This window comes from Penicillium taxi (genome assembly GCF_028828555.1).
Source record: "Penicillium taxi strain IBT 34144 chromosome Unknown utg000004l_segment0_segment0, whole genome shotgun sequence".
Classification (NCBI taxonomy): Eukaryota; Fungi; Ascomycota; class Eurotiomycetes; order Eurotiales; family Aspergillaceae; genus Penicillium; species Penicillium taxi.
The window spans coordinates 4,353,341-4,365,772 of record NW_026643206.1 but is presented as its reverse complement, the minus strand read 5'-3'; the positions used below and the strand labels follow the sequence as shown (position 1 = coordinate 4,365,772).

The following is a 12,432-nucleotide window of genomic DNA, read 5'->3' as shown; positions in this document are numbered from 1 at the left end:
TACCATTTGGTGCAATTGGCAATTTCACCATTGGCGCGAGGAATGGGTGTGCTGACCACACTACTACTGCCTTTAAAGAGGAATTCTGGCGTTAGTTTAGACCTTTATAAAGTCTATTGAGAAGACTTACTAGTAGAGGTAGGAGTTGAAAGTTGGACGCAGTAAGAACTACTGGGCTGCAAGGTGCATGGGTATATCACAAAGTCCGAGCTAGTAGTAGTCGCTGAGGTGGAGGACATGGAGGAATTGGAGGTCTGGGCCAGAGAGGGGTTCCATAGGATTATCTCCTATTTATTTAGATGTAACTATTAGCACGTGGGCCCAACTTAGAGAAGAGAGTTAAGGAAACAAACCTCATTTGAAACACTCCACAGCCAAGCCTGATTCCAACAGTTGGTAGCTGTGTTGTCGGTAATGTTTGGAAACCACGTGTATCTTGAATGATGGTCAGCCTTTGTGGTACTAGTAAGATAAACTCAGTATCTTACCCCACGCAGTCTGTGCGGGTTCCATTTGCAAGTGGGATAATTGGACTTGACCCGGTTGGCCACACACGAGCAGGTTTGTTCCTAGGTAAGGAAGTTGAAGGAGTTTCGTCAAAGGTCGCGGTTGGAGTAGATGACACTCCATACCCTACAGGCTCCACGCAATAATATGTGTCAGCCAATAAATTTGTGCAGTTCAAAAAGAGCTCAGGATTTAAGAAAAGTCTGTAAATATTAGCTCTATGTCTCTCCTCCGGCAGCCAAATTAAAACCTCACAGATCGCTTCGAGAAATGCTAAATTTATCAGCCATGGTTGTGCAGGTCTCATCCTTGCCAGCCTTATAATACTCGGCACAGCGGGATTTGGTGCCCTCTCCAGTGGGTGACAGAATAGAACTGGATTTATTAGTACAAACAACATTTGAATGAAGAAATATTCCATGGTAAGATTTACGCCGTAGTAGTCACAATAGTAGTCATGCCACTGAGAGCAAAGCTTCCTATTGGATTGGTCACACAGATGGTAGTATTGATTAGACTTGCAAGGTTGCTATATTTCTAGAATTAAGCAAAGAATAGTCCTATTTTGGGAGTTTTCACATACGAGCAGACGGAATTGATTCCAGAGTTCCAGGAAATAAGCTGAGCCCAAGTGACATCTTGTGACTGCCCAATTCCAGTGCAAGTATCTCCACTTTGAACAATATAAGTCGTGCAGTTTGAACTTGCTCGAGGAAGTACATCAAGGGACGCCTACGCAATGGCGGAGCAAAAGAATGTAAAGATAAGGCTCTTTATGATTGTCTGATTCTCTGATTGAAGAAAAGAGCGTACTTGAGAAGAAAGGAATGGCAAGACAACCTGTGGACAAAGCAAAAGCCAGGGTCAAAGGAAAGGAAAGATTGAGATCTTGGGTGGAAGACTTGAGCTACTAGTAATATCTTGAATCGCTGGCCATCTAAGAGCTTGTGCCAGCCTCTATTCTACTAGCTCGTTCTATTGTTACAGCTTGTAATTCCTCCGTTTAGTGAATGAGACTATTGTATCATCTAGTATCACATACTTTGCATACACAGGGCTCCCAAAACCCTGTCCCATGAAGTTTATATTTTAATTATACCTGGATTCGGAAGCGAAATCCGTAGTTGAAGCCGAATGGCTACTAAGCCAGCCGGAGATTGCATGTACGGGGTCTTTTTATATTTCTTTAGGTAAAAGATCGTCGATCTCTGCTCAGAAGCTAGATAAACAATCATTATGGATGTACAGGTGTTAAGGGTCCGGAAAGTTTTAGTGTGAGACAAAATAAACGGATCGAGTTTAGCGCGGCTTAAGCTCCATCTCTTAGCGTTGCTTTTCTTTTGTACTTTGTAGATCAATCTTGGAACCACTTACCCACTTCGGCTACAGTATCGGAGTTCGTGCTCAAATTGGATATTTTTCTCGTCAATTTATGCTCATCGACGTGTTGAAGACTGAATCCGAAAGTTGATTTCCCTTCGCTAAGAAAATGCCAAGTGCGGGAAGATTAGATGTATGTTTTAAGCTTGAATTGGAACCTTGGAAGAGTAAGGCAAGCTATGCCTACCTCGCACTTCAGAGCCATCCGCACCTCCTGCCTGATTTGAATATAATGAATTCGAAGATGATTTCTGTGGAGATGATCTGGCTGAGTGGAGTATAGAAACCCTTGGAAGAAAACCCGAGCATTTTGGCACTAACTACAACTATCAACTAACAAACATGGATTGTCTGCACACAATCCTTCTCTGAAGATCATGATTGCCATTGGTGGCTGGAGCTTCAACGATCCTAGCACATGGTAGAGTGTTTTCTCGATATGGTGTCCAGTGAGACCAACCGTGCTACGTTCATTCAAAATCTTCTTGGGTTTCTATCCGAGTATGATAATGGCGTCGACTTCGACTGGGAGTACCCAGGCGCTGATAACCGTGGCGGATCTGATTCAGATGGCGTGAACTATACCGCATTTCTGAAAGAGCTGCGTGCTGCCATTAATGCTGGCGGCAAAAAATACATCGTGACTTTCACTGTTCCTACATCATACTGGTACCTCCGTCACTTTGATCTCAAGGCAATGACCGACTACGTTGATTGGATTAACTTGATGGCCTATGATCTACACGGACTATGAGATAGTGACAATCCCATCGGTAACCAAATCCTTGCTCATACAACCCTTACCGAGATTGATCTTGTCTTGGACCTCTTCTGGCGTGTAGAGGTTGATCCTTCTGCAATTGTACTTGGATTGGGCTTCTACGGGCGTTCTTTCGAGCTCTCCGATACATCATGCTAGAAGCCAGGTTGTGCGTTCAGCGGTTCTGGTGCGAAAGAAAAATGCACAGATACTGCGGGTATTCTTTCTTATCTAGATATCCAAGAAATCATTGATGACGCTGGCGGCACTGCCTATCTATATGAAAAAGCCGCGGTCAAATATATGATCTACATCAATGACAACTGGATCTCGTTCGATGACTCGGGAACATTCAAGCAAAAGATCGACTACGCCAACAAAATGGGCCTATCAGGATTGATGGTATGGGCTATTGATCTCAACGACAATTATCTTGGGGTCCTGAGGTCGATCTCGGACTCGCAGTATATTGAGAACGGGCGGAACATACAGGGTTCACGATCTATTCCCATTTTACTTCGTTCGCCATGCCAAAATTGCCGAGCAGACACAGGGCCAATACAGAAATCCTAAATCCTCCACGATTGATATCTGAGTTTCCCCGTCAAGGTCCTTCTTGTGATATAAGCTTCCATACGCAGAAAATAGAAGTCAAAAATCTTCCTCTCAATATCTGCAATTTATGTACTTAGCCCCTATTTTTTTTCCCTGAGATCACGAGGTAGTAACTCCCAAGCTTCCTGAAATCTGGGGTCCATTTAAACCTAGTTCATAAGTATATAATCAGAGATCACAACTGTAAATGTACTGAAGGTCGTATCTTGGCGTCGGCCTATCGGTGTACAATATAAGCCGAATGCCGACAACCTTACCTCGAACTCGCGCTTTCGGTCTTCCGCAACAAAGGCATCTATCTTTTTCGGCATTTTCGAAAACCGCTAAAATGCTATTAATACTGCATGGAAAAGCCACTTGGCCGGAGTTCATTTCGAGCTCATCTATGCGAACACTCTCGAGGACTATTCAGCCCTCACAGTTATAGCCTCCTAACTTTATATACGGAGTACAAATAACATTGAACTATCTTTGTAATTTGACACCCCTCTCGCCCTTACCTGATCTCAGTCCAAGATTTATCTACATCAATATCAAGATAACATCTCAAATGGGAGGTCCCTATGAATCTCCAGCCGCCTCGTTAGGCGGGCGTCCCTCCATGCCAGCGGACATCATCGCCTGCGCCATCTTCATAGCCATCTTCGCTGCCATAGGCGCAGGCCACATGAGTATATTCCAAATAAACTTAGCGCGCGGACACAAGTTCATCGCATCAGGCGCCTCATTTGGATTCTGTTTCTCGCGGGTAATAGCGAACATCCTCCGAGAAACATGGGCATGCTACCCGACGAACGCCCGCATAGCCATCGCAGCACAGATCTTCGTCAACGCCGGTGTGCTGATCATCATGATTATCAACCTAATCTTCGCACAGCGTGTTCTCCGTGCTGCGTTCCCGCGGATAGGATGGACGCGAGCAGTTTCTACCGCGTTCAAAGCGATGTACGGCCTTGTCATAATCTCTATAATTATGCTCATCACCTGCATTATTCAGAGCGCTTATTCCCTCAATGCGAATACGCATCGTATCGATCGCGATATTGAGATCTATGGCATGACCTACTTCCTTGTTATTGCGTTCCTTCCTCTGCCAATTGTGTTGACGGTCTTGTTTTCTGGGCGTGGTGCCAAGGCTGAGCAGTTCGGTACTGGGTCCTGGAAGGTTAAGACTGGCATCATCCTCGCTGTGTCTGTTCTTTTGACTCTTGGTGCTGGCTGGCGCACTGGTACTGCCATGATGCCAACGACGCTCGCTACGAATCCGCCCTGGTACTTCCACAAGGCTTGCTTCTATGTTTTCAACTTTGGCATGGATGGCTCGGCTGTTGGACTTTACCTGTTTGGTCGGGCTGATAAGCGATTCCATGTACCGGATGGGAGCTCACAACGACGAACTTATGATATGGTAGAAGAGAAGATGGAGGAGAAGGATTTCGTTTAGATTATGGTGGTTGACTTTTTGGACACTCTATGCATTATGTGGCTTCTGCATATACCCTATATCTATAAGCAGATTGCTTTAGATGAATGTTTTCCTGTTATTTACTGACAGTATTTGATTTTTACCTAATGGCATATCTTATTGAACTGAATGATCAAAATATCCTGCTTTAGCTCGAAGGGTAATCTTCTACCGTAAGTTTGGGTATTGAGCAGCCCTGAATGCTCAGTTCACTGATCAACCCTGTAAATCATCTCTCGAAGGAATAAATTAAGATTCTCGCACAGGGGTCTTTTATTTTCATGAGTGGTATCAACAGACAGCCAGGCGTCGAACCATGAAGAATTAAGTAGGCAGTGAGGGCCGCGTTCGTACACAACCCCCCTTCCTCCGCTAACCCAGTAACCCCCAAAAGCACAAGCATAAGATCTATCACAGGAAATAGTCGGGTGTGCGTCGCGAAACCATCGGTTCTCCTGCCCGGGGGCAGGGGTCGAATTGTAGACTAGACCCACGTTAGCATGGTGTTCAACCGAATGAGACCGGAGGAATACGTACAATGTGTACTTCAAATGCTCATCAATCTCCATAATGGCGGCCTGGTTGCCACAGCGGTAACAGTAATTCGGTGCTGTAATGATAGTCAGTTTTCCAACCTAGAATTGTGTCAAAGCTGTACGCATTCATACCCGAGAAAATGGTCACCACGTTCCTATCCTGTGACCAGTTATAACCCTCCATGACCAATTGATGCGCACGAGCCACCAGAGTCAAGCCGTTGTTGTGGTTGAATGCTTCAGAAATGTCTTGTCCGAATGTGTATCCCGCACCACGAGGAGAAATTCCCCATCCGCAGCGATCATCTGGATCACTCCAAAGCAAATCACACATGGGCCCCTCATGGGGAACTTCTTGAATGCGGTCCAGGGATCGGATGTTGTCCAGGGTGTCAATGGACGGGCTCAGACCACCGTGAAGACAGAAGATCTGGTTTTCAATGAGTGCAGTGAGAGGGAGGTAGTCGAAAAGGTCTGTGAAATATTTCCACACGTTGGCGTTACCATATTTACGAAGACACTCGTCGTAGAAGCCGTACACCTGGGTGATCTGACGAGATTCGTGGTTTCCACGGAGGATAGTGAGACGCTGTGGGTAACGGATCTTCAGGCAGACCAGGAGGGTCACGGTCTCGACGGAGTAATAACCTCGGTCGACATAGTCACCTGTGAAGCAAAGATTGATATTAACATTTGAGGGGCTTAAACATCAGGGCGCGATGTATCTATGTTTACTCCGCCCCACAACTGCAATTAACAGCGAGGTATGAGATCACTTACCCATGAAAAGGTAGTTTGTGTCGGGATTGGGACCGCCGATGCGGAAAAGCTCCATTAGGTCGTGAAACTGGCCGTGTATGTCACCGCAAACCGTGACCGGGCATTTCTGGGGTTAGATCGTTAGTGATATGAGTGGGACCTAACCCGACCGGAGCACTCCGCAAAGACCTACCACTGGCTGAACATTTGACTCCTCCTGCAATACTTCTCGGGCCTAGAAAAACCATCAGTTCCGTTCGGATCATGCTTGGTGTCGTAAAAGCAACGCACCCGATCGCACAGCCGCCGCACGTCCTCCTCCGCTAATTGCTTGCACGTCATCAAACTTTCGATCCAGCCATCCAAAGTTGGTATGGAACCAGGATCGCTTGTTGGCGACAGGTGGTGTGGCTCAGGCGAACGCGCAGTGTCAATTTCCATGTTGTTATCCATGGTGGGCACAGCTGGCTGGAAATAGGAGGGGCCAGCTGGGGGGAGGGGTGGTCTTGTGAGAAAAAGAGGTACCGGGCAGAGAGTGGGGATCGGGGGGCGATGCAAATGGGAAGATTAAAACGAAAAAGACAATTCAGTGTAAAATTCCCTCAAAACGAGAAAGGATGAGGATTGGGGATGGGAATGACTTGAGTAGGAGAGGACAAGGAAAGGGAGAAGAGGGCGATGCGGGAAGGTCAAGTTTGGAGGTGAATCTTTACGCCACAATCACTAGCCACACCGCTTTCTCTTACGTCGAGACGTTTTGTTTCTTTGAACAATGTGCTTGTTTTTGTGCTCCAGACAATCTAATTTTGAAATGTTTGATAGATTTTCAATTCAAATCTATTTCTTCTGATCCCATTACCATTTATGTAGAGTACTTGGGTAGCTTGGGAAGGTAATCCCACCAGATTCGTTCGATGTATACAGATGCAAACTCCAACTCCATTGCTAAGTGTCATTGTGAATTTCATAATCATAATTGTCATTCCCATTTCAAGCTACTGATGATCGTCACTTTCTAGCTAGCTAGATAATGTCACCGCCGAACCCACCTCCAAAGCCGCCGCCTCCGTTAAACCCACCCGGGCCACCCCCAAACCGGTCACCAAGCCCATCAAGGCCTCTCCCCGCTCCAGGGCCGAAATGTCCTCGGTTGCGACCAACAGGAGGTTCGCCAGGCATAACAGGGTCATATCTGGCACCGGGTGGTGCACGTGGGTCATAGCCACCACTGCCACCGTGTCCAGCAAAGAGAGGATCGTCAAAGGTTGGATGCATACCACCACTGGATCCAGGTCCCATTGTGCCTCTGAGCGGATCACGAGGACCCATTCCTGCGGGGTAAAGATCTCTTTCCCCGATATTAAAGCCCCCTTGAAAACCTGGAGGGTATGCACGCGGGGGACGATTGATCTCAAACTCGTTTTCAAACCCAGGCGCGGGGAAGTCCACTGTTGGCCTGCGTGGCGCAACTTCCAACGGGTCATCGTATGGGTGAGGCCGGGCAGGCTGCGGAAGGCCGTCATCATGAAGAGGGTCCTGTGTGCGTCTATACTCAGGTTGCTCTCGATAATTTTGGCTTGGGTCTTCATAACCTTCCTTGTATAGACCGGGTGCAAGCTTCTGGATCACGTTGATTTTGAGTAATCCGATCAAATCAGATAGTCGGGCTCGTGAGATAAAAACATCCTGCAGTGCGCTGGCAATGCTCTCTGGAGCTGACACTGGGAGCGCGGACGGGGAGATATAGTCTTTCACGGGGAGATCGAATGAGCTTGTGCGGTCATCTCCCAGAGCCAGTGCAAATACCACAGCATTATTTCCAAGTCGACTCACTTTGAGCAGATATTCCATCGAAGACTGTGTGTGGGCATATCGAAAGGCAAAGGTATCGTTAGCATTCCATTCTGCGGGGAGGGTGGGAATCTCTGTAGCTGATTCTATTACAAGTTAGCAATCAGTAGAGTCAAGAGAGAGTACCAGGAAGATCCATACCTAAGGTGTGGTCTTCTCCGAGTCCCACTAGCCTAAAGTCGACAGCTGTCATACAGGCATGACCGATCAAAGCCACGGCTTCATAGGATGTTTTGAGACTCGGCTGCTCATTGTGGAGTGCATTGGCCGCGACACTAAGGACGTGGTCCAAGCTCAGCGCATCTTCACCTGGCATTTTGAGATGTAAGGAACTGAACTCAAGGGTTTTAAAAGAATGGCAAGGTGTTTAAATGTGTCTTGCTCAGCCTCAAACTAGGTAGTATTTCACCTACGTAAGTCAACACGGATCAACTTTGATCCCGTGAGTTTAAGCTTATCTACTCTTATCAGTGACGACTTTTGGGCAGAAACGCTCAGACTATGTCCCATAGGTCCTCATAAAGAGAGGTCAGATTCATAAATATTCGATGAATTAGGGCACAAAAATAGAGTGTAAATAGTTATTAGTCTCAAATTACCAAATCAACCAATAAGAACTGTCTATTTACATCAGAGTAACGTTTTATCTGACAAGTTATCGCTCAAAACCTGCCCATGTCTAGTCCAACTGACTACAAAATGGCTAAGAAATAGATTACCCAGGCAAATCATTAAATTGATAGTCCAATTCTACCTAGTTAAGTCATGGAATGTTTCCAAGGTTCTCAAGTCTGGAAGTTTAATAAACGTATCCTTCATAGCTAGTAGACCGGATATCTGGATTACTCTAATTCTAACTAGCGCACAGCTCTAAAATATACAATATTTACAGAGAGAGATTGTCAGAAAGGTATCACTCAGATCTGAATCCCATAGCGCGAGTACGGGAAATCCTCCAACGAGGTCAAACGCTGGCCCCATCCATCACCAAGACTCCCCACTGCCCCTGATTCCGTCTTTCCGTCCTCTTTGTGGGCACCAGTCCGACCAGCGAGAACCTCTTCTTCCTGGTCCTTGTAGGTATCCCAAAGACCAGGGTGTGGAACCCAAACGACCTGCATTCCTGCACGGCGACCAGCCTCCACTCCTGGAACAGCATCTTCAAAGACAAGACACTCCTCTGGCTTGATCTCTGTTTCGCCCTTGCTACGCAACTCATCATTGATGGTTTTCAGCGCCAGAAGATAGATATCAGGAAGAGGCTTGCCCCTTCCCTTCTCGATGCGCGGGTCATCTCCAAGAACACGGTTGACTTGAGGGAAAGCAGTGAACAATTCTTTCAGATGGTCTGTTTTCAATTTGAAGTTCTTGCCGTTCGAGGAAGATGCCAGCGCGATGTGCACAGGGTGATCAGTAGACCGAGTCGCGACAAGGTTAGCTAACAGCTCAGGGACTCCTGGAAGAGTCTGGGATTGCGGGAAGTACTTTTCTCGCAAGGCGTCTTGCTTGACAGCAGTCTCCTCGGGTGAAATGGGGAGTTGAGCCCACTCGTGGAAGATCTTGCTGGCCTGAATAGCGTGTAAACATTGGGTCACCTCGGCTATTGATCGAACTAGGTCACTTACCTCAGGTTGTGGGCGCCCTTGAAGCTGTGCTTTGATTGACCAAGGAAGCATTGGCTTGCCGTACATCTGCAGAACCTCGTTTGTGATCTGTGTGTATTTGTCCTCGGAGTCAATTAGGAGGCCGTCCATGTCGAAAAGACAGGCCCGGATACGGGGAAGACTGCAATAGAGTTAATGATGATACATTGGGATACAATCAAGGCAGTTCACTAGACTAACCCAGTGCTTGAAGCCATGCTGAATGGTTGTCTAATTATGGTGTGTTGCGGGACAAATAGGTTTGGCGATAAGAGCGTGGGGCTTATCGGCTATCAGTCCCGTGATGTATCCACCAGCTCTATATATTACTCTTCAGGGCTGAAAGCACATATATGCTGTAGATAGTCCAGCTTACGGTCAGTACAGACTTTTTCTTACCTAAAGTTCACGAACTCCCCCATTACAGCTCATCTCCCTGATATAGATAACCCCTTCAGTCGTCCTAGTAAGAACATGCAGTATTCTATATCTCATCAATATAAACCACACACAGATTTACTTCGTCCAATTCTAAGGTTTGGCATATTATTCTAATCAACTAAGATAATATTGAAGCTATGTACGTATTATGAACATATAAATTCACATGTCGACGGCGAGTCCTCGGACCTCGGCTGAATATGACGTGGATCATCATTGGCTAGAATCTGGGGTACCACAACTTTATCCCTAGGGCTGTCACTGCTTTCACTATTCACTACTTTTCGATCCGCGTGATTACTTCAACCATGTCATCACATATGCTGACTCGCGCTGAGGTTGCTAAACACGACACTGAAGATTCACTCTGGTGCATAATCGATCATCGCGTCTACGATCTGACAGACTTTGTTGATGCTCATCCGGGCGGGTCTGTTGTTCTTGCTCAGGTTGCTGGTCAAGATGCTACAGCCGATTTCTACAACTTGCATCGCCAGGAAATACTTGAGAAGTACCGTGAGCAGCTTTGTATTGGGATAATCGAGGGCGAGAACCCTGAGGTCATTGATCCAACGCCCGGAGCGCTAAGTCCAGTTCCATACGCTGAACCTCTATGGTTACGCCCTCAGTTCAAGAGCCCGTATTATAAGGAAAGTCATCGGATTTTACAAAAAGCTATTCGTGAATTTACGGATAAATATGTCACGCCTGAGGCTCAGGAGAAGGAGAAGGATGGCACCTACATTAGCCAGGAGCTGATCAACCACATGGCTGAGACAAATGTGTTAGCCATGCGTCTTGGACCTGGTAAGCATCTACACAATCTTTCACTTTTAGGTGGCGTGGTTGATGGCAAGGATTTTGATTATCTACATGATATGATTGTTACTCAGGAATTGGTTCGGGCTAATGCTCGAGGTCTGTCTAATCTTCCAATCTAGAATCGAGGCGAGGTATATTGACTATATAAAAGGGTTCCAAGATGGCAACATGGCAGGTATGGCTATCAGTCTTACGGCGGTACAGCAGTGGCTGCGAGATCCTGTTCTCAAGGAGCGAGTGACTGCCGAGGTCTTATCTGGACAGAAGAAATCGTGCTTAGCCATCACTGAGGCCTTTGCGGGCAGTGATGTCGCAGGACTTAAGACTACGGCCCAGAAAACACCGGATGGGAAATACTACATTGTCAATGGAACCAAGTGAGTTTTCATGCTAGCTTTTGCTCTTCTTAACGCGTAGACTGATACTCAACTACCAGAAAATGGATTACGAACGGGATGTTTGCCGACTACTTTGTGACAGGGTGTAAAACCGAGAAAGGCTTTACGGTTCTTTTGATTCCTCGTGGTGAGGGCGTTGAGACCAAGCAGATTAAGACATCCTACTCCACAGCTGCCGCAACTGCCTTTGTCCAATTTGAGAATGTGAAGGTTCCCGTTGGCAACTTACTTGGCGAAGAAAACAAAGGCTTCATCGTGATCATGAGCAACTTCAACCACGAGCGATTCATGATGGTCGCCGCAGTAGTGCGAATGTCGATGACCATTGTAGAGGAGTGCTTGAAATGGTGCAACCAGCGCATTGTTTTCAATAAAAGGCTGGTTGAACAGCCAGTCATTCGTCAGAAGTGAGTATTTTTGCCCGTTGCTTTTATTTGAGAACCAATATTAACACATTGGAAACACCAGACTTGCTCGGATGATATCTCTCTCTGAATCCAACCAGGCCTGGCTCGAATCCATTGCATACCAGATGTGCAATATGAGCTATGCTGAGCAATCAGCACACTTGGGTGGGCCAATCGGTCTCCTCAAGTCTCATGCGACACGGGCTGCACAGGAGATTGCCGACCATGCCACAAATATCTTTGGCGGCCGTGGCCTAACACAAAGTGGTATGGGCAAAGTCGTGGAGATGTTCCATCGCACGTACAAATTTGATGCTATTCTGGGCGGGACCGAGGAGATTTTGGCAGACTTGGGCGTGCGTCAAGCGATGAAGAATTTCCCCAAAGCGATGCTCTAGATTTGCATCAAGAGACTCATCAGATACTAGTAGAAGGGTTCTTTCAACCGTATACACGGTTGGAGCGGACGTTGGGAGCCTTGATAAAGGCTGAAAAGACCCTTTGAATCAGAGGGCTAATTATTTGACTTGATCAGGATAAATTCAAGATTCTTGAAATTTTACCATCACAAGATGAAAGCTGTTTGGATATTTGGCTATTTGGCTATTTATTATCATAATAATACAAGGAGCTAAAAACAAGGCTTAAAAATGAGCAAAGAATATCATTCATACTAAATTCTTTCTCTTCCAGATCAGTGACTTTTGTAGCGACCCCTTTCTCTTTTGGAACTCTCTTCTACCACTTGTTTGCCCTCAGGCTAACCTTCCCCCTCGTCCACCTCCATTCAAGTCACAAGTTCTTCCAGAATGGTATGAGGCTTGCTAAAGGTCTGTTCGAATGTGCGG

The 12,432-nt window shown here is 46.4% G+C and overlaps 7 protein-coding genes across 7 annotated transcripts; 3 read left to right on the top strand and 4 right to left on the bottom strand.

Annotated features, from left to right (window-relative positions):
- Window positions 1-758: 758 nt before the first annotated feature.
- Window positions 759-1,145, bottom strand: N7495_006498 (uncharacterized protein; the record flags this gene model as incomplete). The annotated part of the gene is made up of 3 exons (XM_057209149.1): window positions 759-882; window positions 941-986; window positions 1,091-1,145. The coding sequence occupies 3 exons, from the start codon at window positions 1,143-1,145 to the stop codon at window positions 759-761; spliced, it is 225 nt and encodes a 74-aa protein (XP_057062923.1).
- A 1,160-nt stretch (window positions 1,146-2,305) lies between these two features.
- Window positions 2,306-3,220, top strand: N7495_006497 (glycoside hydrolase family 18 protein; the record flags this gene model as incomplete). The annotated part of the gene is made up of 3 exons (XM_057209148.1): window positions 2,306-2,556; window positions 2,647-2,749; window positions 2,807-3,220. The coding sequence occupies 3 exons, from the start codon at window positions 2,306-2,308 to the stop codon at window positions 3,218-3,220; spliced, it is 768 nt and encodes a 255-aa protein (XP_057062922.1).
- Window positions 3,221-3,812: 592 nt separating this feature from the next.
- Window positions 3,813-4,706, top strand: N7495_006496 (uncharacterized protein; the record flags this gene model as incomplete). The annotated part of the gene is made up of 1 exon (XM_057209147.1): window positions 3,813-4,706. One exon carries the CDS (start codon window positions 3,813-3,815, stop codon window positions 4,704-4,706), a length of 894 nt encoding a protein of 297 aa, XP_057062921.1.
- A 432-nt stretch (window positions 4,707-5,138) lies between these two features.
- Window positions 5,139-6,475, bottom strand: N7495_006495 (serine/threonine-protein phosphatase; the record flags this gene model as incomplete). The annotated part of the gene is made up of 6 exons (XM_057209146.1): window positions 5,139-5,211; window positions 5,265-5,337; window positions 5,396-5,929; window positions 6,044-6,149; window positions 6,216-6,257; window positions 6,314-6,475. The coding sequence occupies 6 exons, from the start codon at window positions 6,473-6,475 to the stop codon at window positions 5,139-5,141; spliced, it is 990 nt and encodes a 329-aa protein (XP_057062920.1).
- Window positions 6,476-7,045: 570 nt separating this feature from the next.
- Window positions 7,046-8,189, bottom strand: N7495_006494 (proteasome inhibitor PI31 family protein; the record flags this gene model as incomplete). Its single annotated transcript, XM_057209145.1, has 2 exons — window positions 7,046-7,959; window positions 8,015-8,189. 2 exons carry the CDS (start codon window positions 8,187-8,189, stop codon window positions 7,046-7,048), a joined length of 1,089 nt encoding a protein of 362 aa, XP_057062919.1.
- Window positions 8,190-8,790: 601 nt separating this feature from the next.
- On the bottom strand, window positions 8,791-9,734 carry N7495_006493 (haloacid dehalogenase superfamily protein; the record flags this gene model as incomplete). The annotated part of the gene is made up of 3 exons (XM_057209144.1): window positions 8,791-9,441; window positions 9,499-9,658; window positions 9,718-9,734. 3 exons carry the CDS (start codon window positions 9,732-9,734, stop codon window positions 8,791-8,793), a joined length of 828 nt encoding a protein of 275 aa, XP_057062918.1.
- Window positions 9,735-10,265: 531 nt separating this feature from the next.
- On the top strand, window positions 10,266-11,982 carry N7495_006492 (acyl-CoA dehydrogenase family protein; the record flags this gene model as incomplete). Its single annotated transcript, XM_057209143.1, has 4 exons — window positions 10,266-10,875; window positions 10,931-11,156; window positions 11,216-11,584; window positions 11,646-11,982. 4 exons carry the CDS (start codon window positions 10,266-10,268, stop codon window positions 11,980-11,982), a joined length of 1,542 nt encoding a protein of 513 aa, XP_057062917.1.
- Between the last annotated feature and the right edge of the window lie 450 nt (window positions 11,983-12,432).